Raw genomic sequence first — 22,998 nt, forward strand, 5'->3', positions numbered from 1 at the left:
TGAAAGAGAAAGTATGGTAGGAGGACTACTCCAACCTCCTCAAGAAAAAGATTCAGGTGATGAGGTTCATTTTGAACTCTTGAGAGGGCACAATCAGAGGAATATTATATCTCAGCCCTGAATTTAATAAATAAAGGTTATGACTGTCAACCTTCTGGTTCAGCAGAAACTGGAAAACCAACTGAAAAATCCTGGTTCAGGTGTAAAGAAACCAATCCAGAGGTTACTTCACCAACTGGGTAACCTCTTTGGATTTCCTTTTTTGGATTATGCCCTGGAAACCAATACCCATGGGGCAGGGCTTGGGTTACCTTGATGACCCACCAGGGACACAGTTGGAATCCTGTGGTCACCTGACTTGCATTTCTGCCTGTAACAAATGTTCTTTCAGTTTAAAGAATACCTGGCTTCTTGTTTAGGTTGCAGTGGTTGGGATTGCAACTTTTGCCTTTGGCCAACTTAAAATGAACAAAGTCAGCTCTCAGGGCCTGGAGGAGCAGGAATAAGTCAAACATGAAGCTCAGGATCCAGCCCCTCAGCAAGGAGAGCAGAATTAGGAGAGACAGAGAGACATTTATTGTTGTCTTCAAACTTGACAAAGAAGTTCTCCGTGTAACTCTTTTTTAAATTTTATTTTAAACCTATCAAAAATCATCCTTCCTTGGTCTCCTGTGTAGTTGGGACGATGATGGCTTGATCTCAGGAGTTTGAGGCTTAGTGAATGATGATGGGGTGCCCGTGAATAGCCACTGTACTCCAGCCTGGGCAACATAGCGAGACCCCATATGATTAAAAAAAAATCATATGAAATTGCTTGAAGCCTTCATGCAAGTTAAATCTCTCTCGAGCTAATTATCAGGAGACTAGTGAAAACTTCTATTTGCCAAGTTAAAATCTCTACATAATGGTTGTTCATTTTATGAGAACTGTGCCTTCAGTTATCTCACAAACACATAAAGTGCCTCAAAATTAGGCGAAACAGAGCAAAGGGAGATCAGATGCGGTTTGGGCCACACAAAGCATGATTCTATGCAAGAACTGCTTTTTAGTTCGTTTCAAGATACAGTGAGAACTCTTGGCCAGTGAATCTCGCAAGCAGATGGTCTGCTCCCAAACACTCCACGAAGTTCCACCCAGGCTCTGCTCGCTGATTGAGAACTGCTCACCAGTAGCATTTCAGAGTGAGTTGCGTTGCCCAGCAGTCTCACCTCTTTTTTAACAGGCTTCCATCCTTATCTCAGTGACCAGCCTGGGAAGGAGTGAATCTTCAAAATCATCTGGAGGAGCAAACATTACATGGGCAAAACGCCTTGTAAGATGTTACACATCTGAGTGTGGTGGCTCACCCCTGTAATCCCAGCACTTTGGGAACGCCAAGGTGGGATTCCCAGATGATCAAGAGATCAAGATGATCAAGAGAATGATCATCTGAGATCAGGAGTTTGAGACCAGCCTGGCCTGGAGTAGAGACCAGCCCTGTCTCTACTAAAAATACAAAAAGTTAACTGGACATGGTGGTGAGCACCTGTAATCCCAGCTACTCAGGAGGCCGACACAGGAGACTCACTTGAACCCAGGAGGCGGAGGTTGTAGTAAGCTGAGATTGTGCCACTGCACTCCAGCCTGGGCAACAAGAGTAAAACTCTGTCTCAAAAAAAAGAAAAAAAAATTGCACACACAGTAGATAATCATAAGCATCAACAGGAATTTAAACAGTATCATTGAACAAATCATGGAGCAGTCCCCTTTCCCCTGACATACAGAATAGTAAACTGGGATCATAAATTCAAATGTCTAGAGGGAGCAGGCAGGTACTGTAAACAGAGCAGGCAGAAGTGTGCACTAGGGTGTGGTGAGGAGTGTGGCAAAGTTGCAAATGCGTCCCCCATTTACAGGGGCAGCACCAGCACTGATTGTCTTCTGGGAAAGCAGGCCCAGTAGCAGATCTTCTGATTTTGCAAAAGCTTGCAACCTGGATTTTTATATGAAATCTTTGGGTGTTTAAATGTCTGTGACTAACTCTAATTTTCAAGACATTGTCCAGACAAACAGCACATCTACAAACAGCATCGGACCAGCATGCTACCAATTCTTCACTACTGAATTCAAAGTGTTTTTCACATTATTCGCCTTTCTCCTCTCCTTCCATCCCCAGGAGTTAAGCAGGAAGAAAGGAGTTTCCTCTACAATCTGCTCTGGGCCTGTTTTTTTATTTTCATTTCTTTTTTTTTTTTTTTTTTTTTTTGAGACGGAGTCTCGCTCTGTCGCCCGGGCTGGAGTGCAGTGGCGTGATCTCGGCTCACTGCAAGCTCCGCCTCCCGGGTTCACGCCATTCTCCTGCCTCAGCCTCCCAAGTAGCTGAGACTACAGGCGCCCGCCACCACGCCCGGCTAGTTTTTTTTTTTTTTTGTATTTTTAGTAGAGACGGGGTTTCACCATGTTAGCCAGGATAGTCTCGATCTCCTGACCTCGTGATCCACCCGCCTCGGCCTCCCAAAGTGCTGGGATTACAGGCTTGAGCCACCGCGCCCGGCCTATTTTCATTTCTTAATTCAGGTTCAACCCCCAGCCTGTCCATTTGGGCTGTCTCTAGCTGAGGCATTTTGGGAAACTGCCAGGTGGAAGAGAACACAATTTGAAGCTCTCTATTTCCTTTTCATTTCTGTTTATTTCAGTAGTGGAATCAGAGCAGCAATTATGTTGTTACAGTAACAACCACTCGTGTTGCAAGGCAAAGAGAGGAGTTAAGGATGAGAGAAGCCCAGACAAAAGGGAGGAACCGCCTGTCAACTGTAATCACAGCCTGAGTGCTTTGAGCAAAGGAGATGGACTATTTCTTGTTCTTAAAGTTTCAAGGCTTTAAAACTATCCAAAAGGACTTTACATGGGCCTCTGAGTAGGAAATAAAACCTAGACCATTTCCGCTTCATAGCAGTGACTAATTCTTGAGATTGCTGTATTGATAGAACCAGGGCTGTGTGAGATCACAAGAAATGAACTTCACACCTGTGGCAGATGCAAATCAAAGCCACCCTCTTTCCTTACTGAGAGAGTCTTGATTTTGTTTAGGGACTTGCCCCTCCTACAACATGACTCATTGGTAAATCCTAATTGGGCGAGTCCAGTCACGGTGGCTCGATTCCCTTCATTAGTGTTGGCTTTAGCGCAGACAAGTAGCCCAGCTGGTTACTAAGTTGTGAGGCATTTAGAGACCTCTGGGAAAGAATTTATCCCTATTAATTAGATGAAGCCTCAAAAGAGACAGTCCTTCTTCTTCCTCTGAATTTTGTCAGGTCTGGATTTGACACCCGGAGCTCCAGCAGCCCTTTTGTGACTGTGAGAGAAGTCAGCTTAAGGACAAATTTGAAACACTGCTGGCAGAGTGGGAAGACAGAAAGACCCCACCTCTGAAGGTATATTTGAGTCACTGAATTACATTGAACCAAACAAACCTGAGTTTCTCCTTCCCTCCAGAATAATCCTTCTTCTCCTTCTTCTTCTCCTTCTCCTCCTCCTCCTCCTCCTTCTTCTTCTTCCTCCTCTTCTTGTTCTTCTTTTGAGACAGAGTCTCGCTCTGTCACCCCAGCTGGAGTGTAGTGGTGCAATCTTGGCTCACTGCAACCTCTGCCTCCCGGGTTCAGGCAATTCTCCTGCCTCAGCCTCTGGAGTAGCTGGGATTACAGACACCCTGCCACCACGCCCAGCTAATTTTTATATTTTTTGTAGAGACAAGGTTTCACCATATTGGCCAAGCTGGTCCCAAATTCCTGACCTCAAGTGATCTACCCACCTTGACCTCCCAAATTGCTGGGATTATAGGGGTGAATCACTGCACCCAGCCTGGAATTCTTGTATACCAGATAATAAATCCTTTTATCTTTCATGCCAATTTGAGCTGAGGGGTTTCTGTTACTGACAGCCACAGATATGCTCGTTGATACAGTGTTTATTCCTGAAGGTCTACACAAAGGTTTTCTATCTAGAGTCCTGTGGAATCATTCAGTCATCATCATCTTTTAATTAGATTAGTGATTCTGATCACAGGGAAAACAAAAACAGTGTCATGGGTCCCCTTCTTCCAGAGTCCAGATTGCTTGCCTTAGTCCAGTTTATTTACCAAGACCCCTTGTTTCTGAGAGGGTGTAGATGGAGGAGTGCAAATATACCTCCCTCATGTGTTTGTACAGAAATGCATGCATAAAGATAGGTGTGATACAGCACAAAGTGGTTTCTTTTTCCATGTAAATAGATACTTGGAAATTGTCACATCTTGAGTTTAAGTTTAGTGATATGGTTTGTCTGCGTCCCCACCCAAATCTCATCTTGAATTGCAGCTCCCGTAATCCCCACATGTCGTGGGAGGGACCCAGTGGGAGACAATTGAATTGTGGGGGCAGTTTCCTCCATACTGTTCTCATGATAGTGAATAAGTCTCATGAGATCTCATGGTTTTATAAAAGGTTTCCCTTTTCCCTTGGCTCTCGTTTCTCTCTTGTCTGCCACCGTGTAAGGCATGTCTTTCATCTTCTGCCATGATTGTGAGGCCTCCCCAGCCACATGGAACTGTGAGCCTATTAAGCCTCTTTTCCTTTATAAATTACCCAGTCTTGGTTATGTCTTCATCAGAAACATGAAAACTAATACATGTAGAGATTAAAGGTGACACCCAATCTACAAAACATGATCTCTATTGCAGCCTTTTGTTTTCAGAGATGGAGGGTAGGTGAAGCCATGAAGACAGCATGTTTGTAAATCTGGTTTCCTGGCACTCAGCCTTGAGAATGAGACACAAATGCAGGGCAATTTCGCACTAAACATGGGGCCTATTGTCTAGGCATCTTCTAGCGGCTTAGGACCTACTGGCTCCAACTTGGTTCTTTCTCGGATTCAATCTTGTCATAGATGACATGGCAAACACCTCTGGTTGCCTATCAAACATCCATTTTCTTTTCCTTATTAAGAGAAATTTTGTTTTTGTTTTGTTTTGTTTTCAGGGGAGCAGGGAGGTGATATGGTAGCACCGTCCTCACTGAAAGATGATATTTTCCAGCTTCCTTTGCTGCTAGAAGTGATCATGTGACACAGTTCTGACCAAAACACAAAGGCTGAAGATTCCTCAGAAAGTTTTGTTTTCATGATATGCAGATCCCACTCTTTTCTGTTTCCCTCTCTCTTTTCTAAATGAAACTGGGGCGTGTTGGCTGCAGCTGCAGCCACCATTTTATAGGTAAACACGAAGGGAAATTTAAGAGAATCACAAAGATCTTGGCTCCAACTCCTCAGATTACTGCACTGGCCTGCACCTCTAGCCTCTAGACTTCTTGTGATATGAGAGAAAATTAAGCTTCTATCTTCTTTAAGCCAAGGATATGTGGTTTGATTTGGTTTTGTCACATGTATCCAAAAATGACTTCTAATTAATATAGATACAACTGACAGCCAAAGTACCACATGTTTCTTAAGGAGAGGGTGCTGGATTTTTAATCATCGGTATAAATCAATAGGAGAAATCTCTTATTTGGATATATTAAACAAAAATAATTAACAGATTCTATTTTTACATTTTAAAAATATACATTAAAAACTCTTAGAATTAAATAATTAGGAGGCAAAAGAGGATCTTTAAAAATATGAATTATCATGTTTTTATCATGCCCAAAGTGTGTGCGTGTGTGTGTGTGTGTGTGTGTATATATATATATATATTTTTTTTTTTTTTGAGACAGAGTCTCACTCTGTTGCCCAGGCTGGAGTGGAATGGTGTGATCTCAGCTCACTGCAACCTCTTTTTTCCAGGTTCAAGCGATTCTTGTGCCTCAGCCTCCCGAATAGCTGGGATTACAGGCACGCACCACCATGCCTGGCTAATTTCTGTACTGTTAGTAGAGATAGCATTTTGCCATGTTGGCCAGGCTGGTTTCAAACTCCTGGCCCCAGGTGATCTGCCCACCTCGGCCTCCCAAAGTGTTGGGATTACAGGTGTGAGCTACCACGCTCGGCCACCAAAGCATATTTTTAATGTTTAAAATATTTATTTAAACAAGAGGTAAAGAATCTGAGCAACACTCTTGGAAAGAGTAGTATATAATTAGTGTCAGAGAGTAGAAGGATGAAAAATACATTTTCTTCCTTGAGGCTATTAGAGTTTCCTTTGTAGTATAATATATCCTTGGCATTAATCAGGTGGTCCTCTCAATCCACCCATATCACAATCTACCTTTTCTGTCCATCATATATATGTTATACAATACAACATATATACGTTATATATAATATATTACATATATTATATATGTTATATAACATTTGTGAACTAAGTAGAGTGGAAAGGCGGGGAGAGGATTCTATGTCACATCTGGGTCTGATTTAAGGTGATTAATCAAAAGAAACAAAGCCCTTGGAGGTGGAGCTAGGAGCCTTTTCCATGCACATGGTGAACATCTTTTGTTGCTGTGAGGATGACAGTGGTTCACAATTACAGGTCTCCCTTGAAGAGTTATTTCATGTTGTCTGAATAAAACAGCCAGTGGCTAAGGAAGTGAATAATGAAATCTCACATTCTACTTAGATTACTCCCCACACAGCCAAGCTAGGTAAAGATGCTGGGTAATGATTAAATATTCCCCAAGTAGGGACTACAAGGCGAGCATTTTTGAGGCTAGAAATTGTACTGCACTGCTGGAAATGCCTGCTTGGTGTGTTACTGAACCGCTAATCACATGTGAAAACTGCCAAATTGCCCAGAGCAATCCACCCTGTGGCACTAAAAAATGAAAATTAAAAAAAAAAAAAAAGACGGCTTTTCAAAGGAGAAATTCAAAGGCCATTACTGCTTTCCTCCCTTTTGGATTCTTCCTTCTGATTATCCTGCTTTGCTGCAAGGATTTCTAAGGTATCTGCTCTTAGAAGCAATCTTTTCATCTTGCTGTACTATGGACACACCTGGACTGTGTGCTGTGCAGAACAGCCACCAGGCTCATGCTTTCCCTGAGTCCCAGGCTAGGGACTAACTGTTCTCTAGAGTAGGGATGGACAGGAATCAAAGGGAAAATTCTTTTTGGGGAAAAAGGGAAGGGGCATATATTATTTGTGGTCAACCACATCTCTGAACACCCTCTCTCCATTTTGATAGGGTCCCATTATTTTAGTCCCACGTTCCCAAAGTAGAATCCTGAAAACTCCATTTCCCAGCAGCTCTTGCAGCTAGGTTACAGAGATATAATGGAGGTTCCACCGATCAGACACTCATTCAAGACTGATTTGGGAGTCTCTGGAGGGGATTCTACTGTAGGCACAGGTGGTAGCGGAGGCAGAGGAAGGTGCAGACTCAGGCAGTTCTGTAGCATGCTTCTAGGGGTAGCCACCTCATCAATACAATTAGAGACATGGCTTTGGGCACTAAGCCTGCAAGATTAGGCTTAAGCCTGGTTCTCTGGTCTTCCCTGACTAATATCTACCCATCAGTTTTCTCCTTTTCTACTTAAACTACCCAAGTTGGATGCTATTATCTTCAGCTAAAAATTACCTGACCCAATAGGCACACACATGTGTGATGTAATATAACTACCCTTGCAAATAATTTTTTTTTAAAATTTTGTAGGAAAGAGTAGACCTCTCAAAAAGATTCTAACCTTGACCTGGGTTTGGCACAGAGGAGCACTACAAGCATGAGGAGATTTGAGAGAGCTGTTCTTACTTCGCGATCAGAGTTCATGGAAAAAAGTGACGGCTGCCAAAACACGGGATCACATAGGTTTACTCTTGTGAAACAGCCAAACAAGTGATCGTCTGGATGGGGTTATTCTAGGAGCATTGAGGAAACCTTTTCTCTTTGCCTGAAATCCCACCATTAGAGAAAGCTTCCCCTGGATCTGGAAGGTTTTTTGGTTTGTTTGTTTCATTTTTAGCTCTATGAGTGTCCTATTGGAAGGCAAATCCTTGAGAAGGCTTACACCTTCATCATCAGCGGCATGGGGGCTTTAGTTGACATAGCTCAGGATCAAGTTCTTGGGAAACAGGCTGAAGATAGTCTCATGATAGAGAACGGGGCCCTGTAGAGGAACGTGGTAACACTGAAAACACAGTTCACACGTTTTCCCAGGTCTAGCTGTGTATATGTTGTGAATCAACATGGGTTTAAAAGAAATTAGAAAGAACACGTCATCTCTTATGTGGTTCTTAGGTAATCAAAATAAGAGCAAGACAAATCTCTTTAGGGTTGCAAATGTGATTCTCCTAAATGAAAAAAATTCTAAACATATGGCAAGAAGCTTCGAAATCTGTTAATGTGCAAATGTCATGATAAAAAAGGAACCGGTAAAAAAAAAAAAAAAAAAAAAATAGAACTAGTGAGTGTTAACGAACTGCCAGGCCACATTCTCTAAAAATGGAAGGAATTGAATTCATCTTATCCTTTAGCTGTGGAGCTAACTAAATGTGGCACTGGGGACGACTCCTCCCAGACTGGCGATGAAATTTTGAAAAAACAGTGCTACTTGCTAGGCATAACTATACTGAAAGGGAGGTTTAAAATGAGTAATGCAGGAAATCTGGTGACTGTGGATATGTAGATCCCACTTCCATTTACTATGTGACTTGGGCAAGGCACTTGATCTCTCTAATCCTCTGTTTCCTCATCTGTTAAATAGAAATGATAATTCTGAGCTTAAAGGACTATTAGGAGGTGTCCATCAATAATATCAGCAAAATACCTGGTCATGGTAAGGGCTGAAGGCTAGGGAATTCTTAAGTGATGAATAGGGCTAGCCTCCATCTTCAACCTGGCCCACCTGATGGGAATGAGAAAGTGAGGGAGCCTCTGCAAAGGCTTTTAGTCACTACAAGGATTCAAAGGGGAGAGCTTCAGCCTGACTTGGTCAGTGAGCACACGAGTACATCCTCAAGCTGTTTGTTCATCTCTGCCACACTATCCTCTCATTTGGGATTGAAATAAGAGAACAGCCTGTGTTTACGCTTTTATTGTCAATGGTAACAGCTCGGGGCCTTGAATCTAACCAACAGGTAGCCTAGATGTAGAAAGCATTAATTGGAAGACTCTTTTCGACAATTGTTCACAGCAAACAAGTTCGAACCAGAAGATGCTGCTTGAAAATCACGAATTTAGTCAAGGATGAAAGATACAAGAATAGTCAAATATTTTGCACAAGGAAATCTTGTTGATGATCCGTAGAACTGATGCTTGCAGAACGCAGTCTCTTACGGGTTTTGTTTTTCTCCTTTGAGAGAGGCCATCATTGTCATTGCTGGTTCAGCTGGGGGGTTCCTTCCTTCACGTTGAGAACCTGGAGCAGAGAGTCTACCAACTTAAGAAATATTAGAAAGAGTTCAGCAAACAGAGTGAGCTGAAGTCTAATCCTAGAAGTAAATCCATTCCTACAAGCCATCAGCATCACTTGGGAGCTTGTTAGAAAGGCAAATTCTTGGTTCAACCTAACACCTACTAAATCAGAAACTCTGGGGGCGGAGCGCAGCAATCTGTACTTTCACAAGCCCTGCAGGTGTTTCTGAGCATGTAACATTGGCGAACCAGAGCTGTCCCCCAAGAGACAAATTAACTTCTACTTTTTTTTTTTTTTGAGCTACTGCATTTTGGGATCTTATTGTTTTATCAGCTTAACGTGCACCCTGATATGATTACTCAGGTATGTTTTAATCAATGTTGGTTAATGTACTATCCCCAGGAACTTATTACTAGAGGAGCAGCTCAGTGGTAAATTCTGGGAATGTGGAATTTGAATTCTTACTTTGCTTACTTTGACAATGCATCATTACACAAATCAAAGCTAGTTTCTGGATTACATAATTATACATTACAAACCTACAACTGTAAATGGTAGTAGTGTGGAAACTTGGGAAGAGGAGTTAATTTGGATTTCTGCCAATTCTAAATTTATTGTGGTTTGCTTGTTGTGGCTTCTGCTCAAATTAACTAAGACTAAAGAAAGAAAGAGTAGTTATAATTTTAAAATACTTCTTTGTTCCCATATAGCACCCTTTATGCACTGAGATGAAAAAACACTTTTCGTTGAGACTAGAGCTTATTACTCTTCCCAAGATTCTCTGGCAATTCAGATTCCCCAACTTCCATATCAGCCATTTGTTTCTAATAAAGGAACTACTGATATTCTTGGGCAAATTATTACCTGCTCTGTGGCTCAGTTGTTTTGACCATGTGCTAATGAGCCCAGGGCCTGGGGTTTGATTCCCACGCATGCCAATTAACTTTGCTCGCCTCCACCAACCCAGGCTGCCCTATTAAAGACTGCCGCCTGTCCAAAGATGCCAGCACATATCTTGCCTTATGAGTCACTGGTCATAAAAGCTAATGTGTGGGGAAAAAAATCTACGTAAGTCCCCCATTGGCTCGAAATGTTGAATAAAAGAGGTTTGGCTGGAAGGAATAAAAGCTAAAAGGAAAAAGAGAATTGTGGAAACTAGGAAGATTAAGGACCTGGGAGGCAATGGGGGGGGGTCTACTGTTGGGGGTGGGGAGGAGCTGTATTCTAGGTGGGAGCCAGCTTTACTCTCCTCCGTCATAGAAAGTGCCAGCGTAATCAGAAGGTTATGAGTGATTCTTCATTGTATGTTGCTTTTTCTATATTTGGCACTTCCTTTGGAGCATTTCAAATATTCAGAAATAAGACCTTCCTATTCTCTGTACTGATTTGATGAGACAGTGAGAGTAGTCCCTTAAAAGTGAAGAACGAACACATTTACTTTCTTTTCCATAACAGCCTTTGTAGCTCATTTCCTTGCCCCCTTCATGTCCACTAAATAAAAGGAGAGACCTAAGCTGCAAAGAATAAGGGACTAAGTCCAAATTATAAAGGGAGACCAAAGGCCAACTAAAACCTCCACTGAAACTCAGGAAAATGCACAACCACATCCAGGATCATGGATGAGGCCCTGGAGCTTCATCCATGGGGATGAGTTTCATCTTGCAGGAACAGAACAGTCTCATGTTGCAGAAACCATGGGGAAAAAGTTTCATTAATTGCAGAATAGAATTAAAAGATTTGGGCCAGGCGCGGTGGCTCACGACTGTAATCCCAGCACTTTGGGAGGCTGAGGCAGGCAGATCACGAGGTCAGAAGATCAAGACCATCCTGGCTAACATGGTGAAACCCCGTCTCTACTAAAAAAAAAATACAAAAAATTAGCCGGGCATGGTGGTGGCGGGCGCCTGTAGTCCCAGCTACTCAGGGGACTGAGGCAGGAGAATGGCGTGAACCCGGCAGGTGGAGCTTGCAGTGAGCTGAGATCACGCCACTGCACTCCAGCCTGGGCTACAGGGCGAGACTCCATCTCAAAAAAAAGAAAGAAAGAATTAAAAGATTTGTGAGAAGGGCACAGTTAAAAGGATTAAGGTTAACCTTGAACATTGCTGGGCATAATTGCTCTGAAAGTTCTGGAGCTGTTTCCATGATCGAGTAACCTAGTTTCAGTGCACATTACACACATCCTTTATGAATTAAGTAAATATCTTTGTCATCAAAACATAGGAAATGCTTGGAGTTTCTAACTACAGCTCCAAGAGAGTTGGCAACAGTACTTGATGTTTTATTACTAAAACGAGAGAGGAGAGCATATGTAGATAGTTTTTAATTTTAAGAACAGTCCTTCAGCCTCTGAAAACTCCTGCTGCTAATTCTGGCAATGCTTGGCTAAGTTATTAAGTTTCTAACACTCCCATAACTCTAAGATATGGGAGATATATGGGTTTCTAATAGAACTAATCTCTTGGCACCCCTTCTTTTTGAGTCAGATCATTGTAAGGTGTTTTCAATTTTCATAACAACATACTTTCATTGAGGTGAAATTTCCAGTGCAAAGAAGCAATAAAATATTTTGGTCTCTGCAAAGACTAACTGTGGAATTTGTTTTTGTGTTACTAGGAAATAAAGCCAAAAGAATAGTATCAACGTGTGCAATAACTAATTATTCAACTGGAGGTGGAATGAAATGAGACGGGCTTTCTAAACCTGTAAAAAGAAAAACAATGCATAAAAATAATAGAAAAAGAAAGCCCGATTTTTTAAAATAATCTTTTTGATGACCTTTTTCAGTTCACTTGGGATAAGGACTGCCCCCTTTAAGCAGTCACTGTCCACAGCTGCCCACTCAACCCATCCTATTTTACTGCTACTCAGACACCTTTGTGGAACTATTCTTTTTGCCATTGCCTTTGAAGCTTACAGAATATTCTTCTGAATATGGTGGAAAATTTTTGATCCTTAAGAAAGGAGTTGAATTTTCCAAAAGATTCCAAAGATACGCGGGGCCAGGTTGCAGAAATAAAATAACGCAAACTGGACACTGCTGTTTGTTTCAAAAATGAGGCACTATAGAATAGTAACATGATTGTGTGTTAATAGAGGGGAGTATTTCATGAACGAGCTATGAGGGCAAGTCCATTTCAATGTTTGCAAAAATTATTTTCGAGGGTTTTGTGGCGGCAATTTTTGTTACTGTTCAGACAAATGAGAAGGGTACTGCTGTTGGATATCCACCTACAGGAACTCCAGCAAAGCACCTGACCATGAAAAAGGATGGCCAGCTAGAATCTGAGAAGTCACCTGCAAGTTCACAGAGCCCTCAGAGTATGGGATCCATCAGTAAAGAAGGGGGCTGATGACATAACACCTAAGACACAGGTATGGACCAGACAATCGCTTGGGGTTTTGCACAAAGTTGGTATTTATTTCTGTATTGATTTATTTAATCTGGGATTTTTTTTTTCTGAATAAAAGCTACAAAGACTTTCCCTCTAGGCGCTTAGTGTAACAGGTGAAATTCAGTTTCCATTTAGCATAGAAACCCACATTTGGGAGGCCGAGGCTGGGGAAATCACTTAAGCCCAGGAGTTTGAGACCAGCCTGGGCAACAGAGCCAGTCCTTGTCAAAAAAAAAAAAAAAAAAAGAGAGAGAGAGAGAGGGAAAGGAAAGAAAAGAAAAGAAAGAAACCACATAGACAGAACAAGAAAGAAAGAAAGAAAGAAAGAAAGAAAGAAAGAAAGAAAGAAAGAAAGAAAGAAAGAAAGAAAGAAAGAAAGAAAGAAAGAAAGAAAGAAAGAAAAGAAAGAAAAGAAAGAGAGAGAAAGACCACAATAGACTCAAAGGGCAATGAAATAGAAAGCTTCCCTCCAGAAAGCCAGCTGAGGCTTGGCAAAGGCAGCTCTGAGCCCCTAAAGGGGCCATCAGTCTTCACTATGAACGAGTGAAGAAGGAAGCTCTCCAAGTACAGTGAGTGGAAAACAATATTATTTATTGTCAGAAGCAGCAAGAAGCAAGGCCTTCAGCCTGGATGCTTTATATTAAGATCAATGACGACCATTTCTGAAAGATGTCTTGCATGGCAGACTGAGCACAGGCCCTTACCCTGATTTTATCAATGAAAAGCTATGGGACTAGTTTCCTTACCTCTAAAATGGAGAGAATAGTAGAATCTTCCTTCTAAGACTATTGTGAGCATAAGCTGAGAAAATGGAGGTAAACTGCTTAGCCCAATACTCGGATTATTGTAAATATTCAGTAAAACTAGCCACCATTGTTATTGTAATTATTATTTTGTATTTTGTTATACATTTCATGGAAACTTAAAAGTTAGTGATAATCACCTCATTTTCAGTTGCCTTACTTTCTTCCTATAAGTTTTATTCTCTCTCTTATCTTGTTCACTGTCTTTGTAACTAAGTATTGCCAGTTTAGTATAATTATTTTCCCCTATCCTCTATAAAATCATATACAGGATGAATTTGTTGATCTCAGATATGTCCACTGAGTTTTAAAATATTAGTATGAAACCTGAACTAGGTACTCCTGGAACAAATATGAAGAAGTGCTACTTTGTGTCAAAGGTAGCAAACAAGAATGTTCTTTTCTAAAACTAGGAACCTCCACTAGTGTTCACCAGAAATAAACATAAAATATGTAGATCCACATGGATTTACTCAAATACTTTGCAGACTCACTATCAAAACATTCTGGTAGGGCCTGGCTATTAAAAAAATATATATGCCATCAATGCATAACGGCAAATAGACAAAATTGCTGAAAAAAACTCCTAAATTGGAGTTTGGAATCAATATCCTTTTGACTATTACGTCAAAAAGAAGAGAACATAGAAATTGTCTATCAATGTGCTTAGCATGTATTGGTGTTAGCCTAATATAGCAACCATGAAGGTTTATATCATAAGCAATTCTATTCTTCCTCATTTGAACTTGCCCTCTTTCCACCTCTCCCCAAATACCTCCCACCCATCTCGCACATATGTTTCTTTTACCTTTGCCTTTTGAACCTACATCTTTGAAGTTGCTGCTATCCTCTGAATCCCACGAAGGCTGCTGATTGCCCAGGGCCTTGGGTTGAGGTGGCTGGTGGTTTCTGTTCTCCTTTGCTTCTATGAGACCCAGCAAATTGCTTGCAGCTTCTTCCCACCTGATGTACTCTCTCAGCTGCTGCTTTAGGCTCCCTCTCTCAGAAACAGAAGACTCCCCTGTGCTCTTTTTCCCCATTAAGTGCCCTGTAAAAACCAAAACAAAAACACTCATAATGCCACAAATTTAACCAAAGGGAATGAACGAATGAGAAATTTAAAAGGACATCAATTGTGTTTGTGCTGCTTCCTCCTAAAATGCAGAATAAATCACGTTTTATTATTAAGAGTTAGTTCATAAATGACAGATAGATTTTGCTGTCTGTTCAAAATGTGCAATGAGCTAGACTGCATTCAGAACTGCAACCCAGAAACCCTGGGCTTGGTTCCAGCACCTCTACTAGCTAGTAAGGTGACCTCTGCCAAGTCGTGTAGCACCCCTAGTCTTTAATTTTCTCTACTATAAAATGAACAGGGTAGACTAGATTAAATTTAAGGAGCCTTCCATATCTAAAATTCTATCATCAATTCTGTATGCACCAAATTCTATTTCCAACTGAAAGATGGAGTTTAAACATCTTCCCCAGCCAATTTTGAATTGCTGCTGAAAATAAAAGTCTCCATGCTTTTCTTTGTGTGGTTTTTAAAAAAATATTGCTTTCCTTTTATCTGTAGTAAAAAATACCAAAGGAATTTTTCATTTAAACTTCCTCAGAATTTTAGTTGAGATTGAACCTAGGAAACTACCTAGATTGATTGTTTGTTAAGAGTGTAGTGAAAACCAAGTTGAAAACAAGCCCTGAGTAACACTTTACAGCCACATAAATGCAGAATTTTCTCTTGGGTGTCTGCAAGTCTATCAATGGCTCCAGGAATGTGTGCTAGCCGTGTAAATGATTTTTTTAAAAAAACAGCTGTTAAGGAGGCAAAACCACCAAAAACATGAAAATTTATGTATGCAAGAGGGGATAACTTGGAGTCAGAAGTGGGTACAGAATTCAAGGTCTGCATTCTTAACACTTTAGACCCTTGCTTGAATATTCTTATATTCTCCACTTTTTACTGTTGATTTTTCCCCTCTCTCTCTGTAATTGGACTTTGTAGCACTTTGAAATTTCTAACGTCAACAAAACTATGGTACTTTTGATCTAAAGTGTGCAAAGGAAAAGGTCTTTGTGGTGCCAACACTGACTGGCATTAGAAGTATTTAAGACAAACATAAAATTTGAAAGATCTTCAGTCTTAAAATGGAAAGAGGCCCTTTCCTAGAAGTTCTATCCACCAACAGAGAAGCCCTCACTGTAAGCAACTTTATTGCTTTTATGTGTATTGCGATTTGCAGTTTATAGGATGTTTAAATGTGCTTGATTTCATCTGATCCATATGCTAACTGGTTTGGTGAAAATGAGACTTGCCAGAGGTCACACAGATGTAAGTAACTATTTTAGGATTAAAATCAGCTCACAATCTAGACTACATTATTATACTGCGTGGCAATGTCTTTTAACTTGCTAAGAATATAAAGCAGCTAAAATCATTCTGGGATCTGGAAATAAGGATAAGGTCTACAAAAGGCTTTCTAATGTTATAAAAATAGGGATTATATACCAATATATCATGACACATTATGTAATTGAGAAAAAATAATTCTATGAGTATTAAGGAGCATTAAAATCAGGTTGTACTGCATTGCAGTGTGAGCGTTTACCAAATTGCTTATGACATGAGACTTCACACAATTTCAGGACCCTAACTGGGAATACTGTCCCAAGCAAAGGCCTGGAATCCTGAATGATTGGCTCCTCGCTTATCAGCTTGGTCACGTGGTGCTCAGCTATTCACTCAGTAACTTTGCATTCAGCCATAACAGTGATTACGTTGTGCAACTTCCCAGGAAGTAGTGATGCATTTGGTTTTATTTATATGGAGGAAATTGAATCATGATGATTGGAAGGCAGGACTAGAATCCTGATACTCCCAGTAATGACCTAGGTCACCTTACCCTTCTAACTGCCTATCATCTAGTTAGAATGCTGGAAATGAGAAAGAGTTATTGCCAATAAAACAGAGGAGTGATAGAGATATCACACATAAGAACTTCATTTTTGTCATGCCTGAATAATTTTGTGGGCTTTTCTAAAACGGGAGGAGAAAGTCATTCTCCAGTCTGTGATTGTACTAAATTTCAGTACATGCATATCTGGGGAATGTGTGGGGATCCGTTCTTTACCTCTAGATCCATAGACTGGTTGTTAAGGAGAGCACGCTATCTATAACATCCCAGGGAAGTACACATTCCCTGGGTCTGATTTCACTTTTGAGCTAGTGACTGTCAACCAAATCATCATCTCCATGGCAACATGGATGATATGCCCACTTCCACCTCTTCTCCCAACATCATTTGTCAAGTGCCCATATCATAATAATGGAAATCTCACCATAGACAAAAGACAGTCACTTGAAAAAAACAAAACCTTGATCAGAGAAAAAAAGGCTTTTGTTCTTTTTATTAATCGTTTAAAGATACTACTAAAGGGATGGTTTGAAACAGAAATGAATACGGCATAGATGAAAGTGTTGAGTACTCCTAAGAACTAGTTTCTCTGGACCCACACTTAAATTCTATTCCACAGTTTCTGGAGCCATAACAAGCCATTCTGCAGCTGAATACTGGCATTTCCAAATTCAGCCTTCTAGGATATGTCTCACATCCAAGTTAGAACCACAGTTAGGAGCATTTCATGGGTGCACAGGGAATAGTCACCAGTGTAAGTGTTGACTTATATTTTCATCACACAAACAAAACATTTCCACAAACATCAAGCGGATAAACATTTGTTAAGTTTTCAAACTGGTAACCTTTTTTCCATTGCTGCGCCATCCTTCTCTCAGCTGGAAGAAGCAATTTACTTACCAAGCCTGTAAATGTGTGCTGACAGCATCTTCGTGGACAGCAGTATGTAGCTTTAGTTTTATATAATTAAAATGAAGCTACATGTCTTTGGTGATTGAAGAGGATAAGCATTTTCTTGGGATAATTGAAAGCTGAATTTAAAATCTAACATCATTCATCCTTGTCAATGCTTATATTCCAACTGAGGTCATTTTACTCAAAGGAAACTTTTTCTCAACCACAAGGTAATTTTAGGCCAAAATGTGTGTTTCTACTTCACCTCCCTCTTTCCCTTGCTCCTCCTCAACTCTGCACAGCTATCAAAGGGAGAGAAAGAAGTGCGTTTGAGAGTAAATATGAAAGTAGTATTTGGGGTCACCACTGGTTGGTATTTTTTTAGATTAGAAATGCTCAAGTACCACTGTGAAGAGCAATTAAATAGCAGACACCCTAAATATCTGGAGACAGATGTTTTCCAGAACTACAGCAAATCAAGATTGGCTTGACTTGCACCAGAGATAACATGATGCCGCTCCCCAGTTAACTCTATTGTCCTCCTTTGGGCCTGCAAGGGTTACCTAATAATAAGCTTTATTAGTATAATAATATAGATGAGTAAAAAGAGATTGGGAATCCAGAAGTTTCATTCCACCTTTCCAGCCAATGTGGCTGGGTCAGATAATGGCCACTTGATCTAAGCTCCCAGAAGCCCTCTTTGAGAAGCATCAATTCTAAATTTGGATTCTTCAACACCTGCTCAGCATCCTTCATTCTTGAAACGCAGGGTTTTTCAGCTTCACCCATTCCAACCTCTCCTCTCCACACCAGACTGCTGGGTTCCTCCTGTCCCTCAGCGATCACATATCCTCTCATTCCTGGAACTGTCAAGACTTGGCAAATGATTATTTTAGCAACAGTGAAAACCACTGTGTTGCAACCCAAAGATCTCGACTTCCCTCACAAAAGCACACACAACACAGAAGAGCTGAGGAAGCAACAGTTCCAGTCCCACTCCTTTCACCAAATTCTTTGTCTTCTATCAAGATTTGTGAATGAGCCGATATATGAATTAGCAAGTACTTGTTCAACACACCGTTCTCCAGCCCTCCCCGCCCCCCTGCCCTGCCTTCTAAGTAGATGGCTAAGGAAATACACACACACACACACACACACACACACACACACACACACCCTTAAATCTCTTCCCACGAAGCTGGTTGGGGTTGTTGTAGTTGACTTTTGTGGGGCGGGTGGGTGGGGGAGTGAGGAAGTTGGATGCTCTGCGTTTGCTGGAAGCTATGCTCGGCGAGGCCGAGAGCCGCGGGGTGATGCTGGGTGAGCCGGGGCTACGGGTCGCTTCCTGCCTCCCAGCTGAGCGAAAGCAGTGAGTGCGCGCGGGGCAGAATCCTGACCCCACCCGCGGGCGCCCTCCCCACCCGCAGCGCGGCCGTCCTCTCTGCCCGGGTTCTGGGGGCCGTGGCGAGGGAGCCTCCAAGCCGGTGCCTAGAGAGCAGGACCTGTTGCAGAGGGAATGGGAAAGGAGCGAGGGGAAAGGGCGAAGTCGTGGGTCTAGAGGGGCGGAGAAAGAGCGGAGCTCAGAGGGGCAGAGAGATCGGGATGAGCTTGGAGAGCAGGCGAGATTCCCCAAGCTCAGAGCCTGTAGGCTGGAAAGAGGACAAAAGAGTAGGGAAAACAATATCGCTGCAAAGCGAAGAGAAGGACTGTGGAAACTCCAGAGAGCCACAGACAGGCGGGATTCAGGGCACTGCGCACTGAACAGATGTGAAATCCAGGGCGGGAGCGCTGCGCCGGAGGTCCCCACACCTGTGGCTTTGCGGGGCGCATAGGCGCAGCTTAGATTTCAGCCCATGCCGGTCGGTGTTGAGGCCACCGAGCTGGACTAGGGTTCTGAGATGTTCTTAAGGGACAACGCTCCCCAAGATTATTCTAGGAGAGTACCGTGCCAGACAGGGTGAGACTAGGCGGACAAAAGGAGATGTAGGATGCACGCAGGGGGAAGATGATCTGCACCGGGGTTGGCAGTTGGGAGCTCGGGTGCCCTGGGGAACACGGGGAGACACCGGCTGGAAGCGAGCGGGAAAGGATCAGGGGACCAGCTTCCGGCTGGTGAGGGGCTCATGGGCTCCCTAGAATGGGGAAAGGTGGGGTGGAGTTTTAGGAGAATCGGGAAGGTGTTTCGGTAGAAGGGTCACAGCAAACCCAGCTCCCAAAGCTGGGCCCGGGAAACGCAAAGAAACGGGGAGACAGGTCCCCTCTGGCTGGCTGATCCAGAGGAGGCCAAGCGCGCGGCTCCCGCGGCCAGGACACTCACCCACCGCCCAGTGGTTGCCGCGCGGGTACATCTTGGTCAGCACCGTCCCTCCGCCCGCAGGCAGCGGGACCGCTCGCCCCCGGGGCGCCTGGAAGAGGACCAGCGCCAGTAGGACCAGCGGGAGCTCGCGGCCGCGCATGGTCCCGACGGGAAGCCCTTGGAGCGCGGCGGAGAGGCTGGGCGAGGCTGGGTTGTGCGCCCTACTGGCAGAGCAGCGACTGGTGACCCGGACCTCAGAGGAGCTCCGCCGCCGCAGCCACTGGTGCTACTGCTGCGGCCTCCACTAGAGCCCCTACTTTATATGGAAGCCCGGGCGGGGGGAGCTGGGGGCTCTTCTACCGCGGACCGGAGCGCTCTGACGTCTCCCTATAGCTAGCCGGGGCGCTGGGACGCCCGGTCCGGAAAACCATCCATCTCCTCACCGAGTGACGAAAAGGCTGAGTGTACATTGCCCCCTCTTTTTTCTTCATAGCCCCGTCCGCCTTCCCCACATCGGATTAATTCCTCCGGTCCTCGACGCCTTACATCCAACACAATTTAGTGAACTCCTCCCTCTCCAGGCTCGCCGGCGCCTCCAGTGTTAGCTGCCCTGAAATTCCTGGAGAGGGCGACCCCGCTGCCTGATCTGGGCCGGGAGGGGTTGGGGGGTGGTGTAGATGGAGACGGGTGAGCTGTAAAGATAGATGGGCTTTGCTAGAGGGATTTAGAACCACCATTGAAAGGCCTTCTGATTCTCCAGACCTTTCTCTTCGTAGGCCACATCTTTGCTGTCCCAGTCCATAGATTTCGGGACCTTGCCTCCTTCTTGCAGATCTCTCTCTTTTTCTCTGGACCTTGCCTTTTTCTTGCAGCTCTCCTCCCCTCCTCTCTTCTCCTCCCCTCCCCTCCCCTTCCCACTCTCCCCTCCCCCCATCTCTCTCTCTCTCTCTCTCTCTCTCTCTCTCTCTCTCTCTCTCTCTCTGTCTTTCCCTGCTGCCCTGCACCTTAAGTTTAAGGGCAGTATCCTTAACCCACCTGGTATTCCCAAGCAGCCCTGCCCACTTGCATGGCAAGACAGAAGACACCTGGCCCTTTTCACAAGCATGCAGCTTCCATGGAATAGAGAAAGAAACTGCTTTATGCCGGTTTCCCTAGGCTGCCTCTACCCGAAAGCTCAAACTGTCCCTGAACTGCCACATACACACCCCTCTAGAGTTGCTCAACGTTCCTCTGCTCCTTCTGTTCTCAGATCTAAAGAATGGTCACCAGCCCAATCCCCGAGGTTCTAAATACCATGGATACAAAGGGGATCGGCACCATAGCAATGCAACAATAAATAGAAGCTGGTAGGATGCTGTTGCCCACGTTTTGGCTGCCAGAGTTGGCCGCGTGGTTGGAATAGGTGAGGTCTATTCCTCCCCAAATGCTTGTTAATTGCCTCCCTGGTGGGTCTTTACTGTTCCATGTTGATATTGGTATTGATAAAGTTGAAAACATACACTTGTGTCTGAGTATCTGCTGATTCAATACATCCTTTTTTTTTTTTTTTTTTTTTTTTTTTTGAGACAGAGTTTTGCTCTGCCACCCAGACTGGAGTGCAATGGTGTAATCTTGGCTCACTGCAACCTCTGCTTCCCTGGCTCAAGCGATTCTCCTGTCTCCGCCTGTTGGAGTAGCTGAGATCACAGGCATGCACAATCACATCCAGCTAATTTTTGTACTTTTAGTAGAGATGGGGTTTCACCATGTTGGTGGGCTAGTCTTGAACTCCTGACCTCAAGTGAACCGTGGCCTCCCAAAGTGCTGGGATAACAGGCGTGAGCCCCCACACCTGGCCTTCAATGTATTCTTAAGTGATTACACACTCACATTGCATGACTGAGTATTCTTGGATCTGAAGAGTATTTTCATGCATGTGTCTGAGTCTAAGAGAAAGGAAGTTAATTTTAAGATCATTAATAGTTTGGTAGCCAACAAAATACAATAATACTACCCTCCAACAAAATACAATAATACTTCCTCCAACAAAATACAATAATACTTCCTCCAACAAAATACAATAATACTTCCTCCAACAAAATACAATAATACTACCCTCCAACAAAATACAATAATACTTCCTCCAACAAAATACAATAATACTTCCTCCAACAAAATACAATAATACTTCCTCCAACAAAATACAATAATACTACCCTCCAACAAAATACAATAATACTTCCTCCAACAAAATACAATAATACTTCCTCCAACAAAATACAATAATACTTCCTCCAACAAAATACAATAATACTTCCTCCAACAAAATACAATAATACTTCCTCCAACAAAATACAATAATACTTCCTCCAACAAAATACAATAATACTTCCTCCAACAAAATACAATAATACTTCCTCCAACAAAATACAATAATACTATCCTCAGGAAGTGATTCAAGTGAAAATCAAAAGAAAAAGGCCCACATATTGGCCTGGGCTCCATCCCTCCCAGGTTCTCAGCCTCTCTGCATTTCGTCCCCAGGCTCTGTCAGTAGGCAAGTGTTCCACTGGCAGGCAACTGATCATCCCTAGGCTTGCTGCCTCCCACACAGTGAGCTTGCTTCAAAACAGGGATTGGTGTTGTTCCTCTGTGTGTCCACGGAGCACCTGGATCATAGTGGTGCTTGAGAAGTATTTGGTGAATGAACAACAAACCTAAGAAATGCCCAGGTCTAAGAAATGCCTTCTGCAACCCTGGATCTTTGGGGATGCATTAAACCCTTATCTCTCCAAATTAAGTTGTAGAAAAATGCTTTCTCTTTAGTTTAACCAAGATTATTTTAGAGTCTTTCAAATGAAATCCTCCACCTCCCACCATCCCCATGAAACTAAGGGGAAGCCACTGTAAAGACATTCAAGTGTAGAAATAATTCTTTAGAAAGCACAACACTTCTGCTAATTCGGGCAACACTGTTTCTCGTGTCCATTACAGGCCAGGAGATGTCTAGGCCCCTCCACTCACCTTAGCTCTTGCTCCAAAGCCACCCCAGCCTACAGGTTTCCTGCCTGCAGACCACGGCTGGGCCACATGACTTGCTGTGGCACCCTATAAGGACAGCACCCATGTCATGTTGCTTGATACTGCATCCGCAGTTCCTGGCCCAGTCTTAGGCACAAAGATGGAACTCAGGAGATTTGAATCAATACATTGTCCTCCAGGAAAAGGAGGCTGAATCCAAACTTCTCACCAGAAAAGACAGTGAACTGTTTCCAGTTAGAGAATGGAACCTGTGCATGTTTGATTCAGTTGATAGGCGTCCTCTCATACACCTCTTAAAATCCTCACTACAGACAGCTGGGTAAATATGATTAACCCCACTGACGTAGTTAGGGGAAAGCTGAACTCTTATGAGAC

At 43.0% G+C, this 22,998-nt stretch overlaps 1 protein-coding gene across 7 annotated transcripts; it reads right to left on the reverse strand.

The window, feature by feature from the left end:
* Positions 1–8,963: 8,963 nt before the first annotated feature.
* Positions 8,964–20,800, reverse strand: GR (gastrin releasing peptide). Of its 7 annotated transcripts, none has more exons than XM_011733371.2 (3): positions 20,638–20,800; positions 14,306–14,545; positions 8,964–9,323 (listed from the first exon to the last, which is right to left on the reverse strand). In XM_011733371.2, the coding sequence occupies exons 1-3, from the start codon at positions 20,705–20,707 to the stop codon at positions 9,217–9,219; spliced, it is 417 nt and encodes a 138-aa protein (XP_011731673.1). In that variant the 5' UTR covers positions 20,708–20,800; the 3' UTR covers positions 8,964–9,216. The 7 variants fall into 7 exon arrangements, with proteins under 7 accessions (XP_011731673.1, XP_070941355.1, XP_024647082.2 ...); XM_071085254.1 differs by lacking the exon at positions 20,638–20,800 and adding an exon at positions 20,365–20,551 and having other exon boundaries at positions 14,325–14,545; XM_024791314.2 differs by lacking the exon at positions 20,638–20,800 and adding an exon at positions 20,365–20,551.
* Positions 20,801–22,998: the final 2,198 nt, after the last annotated feature.

Source organism: Macaca nemestrina, chromosome 19 (assembly GCF_043159975.1).
Source record: "Macaca nemestrina isolate mMacNem1 chromosome 19, mMacNem.hap1, whole genome shotgun sequence".
NCBI lineage: Eukaryota > Metazoa > Chordata > Mammalia > Primates > Cercopithecidae > Macaca > Macaca nemestrina.

Excerpts from the sequence above, each read along its gene's own strand:
- GR (XM_024791314.2), bottom strand. The coding sequence starts at position 20,536 with ATGGGGGGAGGGGAGAGTGGGAAGGGGAGGGGAGGGGAGGAGAAGAGA. Across the intron at positions 14,546-20,364 it reads TGTGGCCTACGAAGAGAAAG|GGCACTTAATGGGGAAAAAG; the intron begins GTCTGGAGAATC and ends TGGTTTTTACAG. Across the intron at positions 9,324-14,305 it reads TGTAGGTTCAAAAGGCAAAG|TTGGTAGACTCTCTGCTCCA; the intron begins GTAAAAGAAACA and ends ATATTTCTTAAG.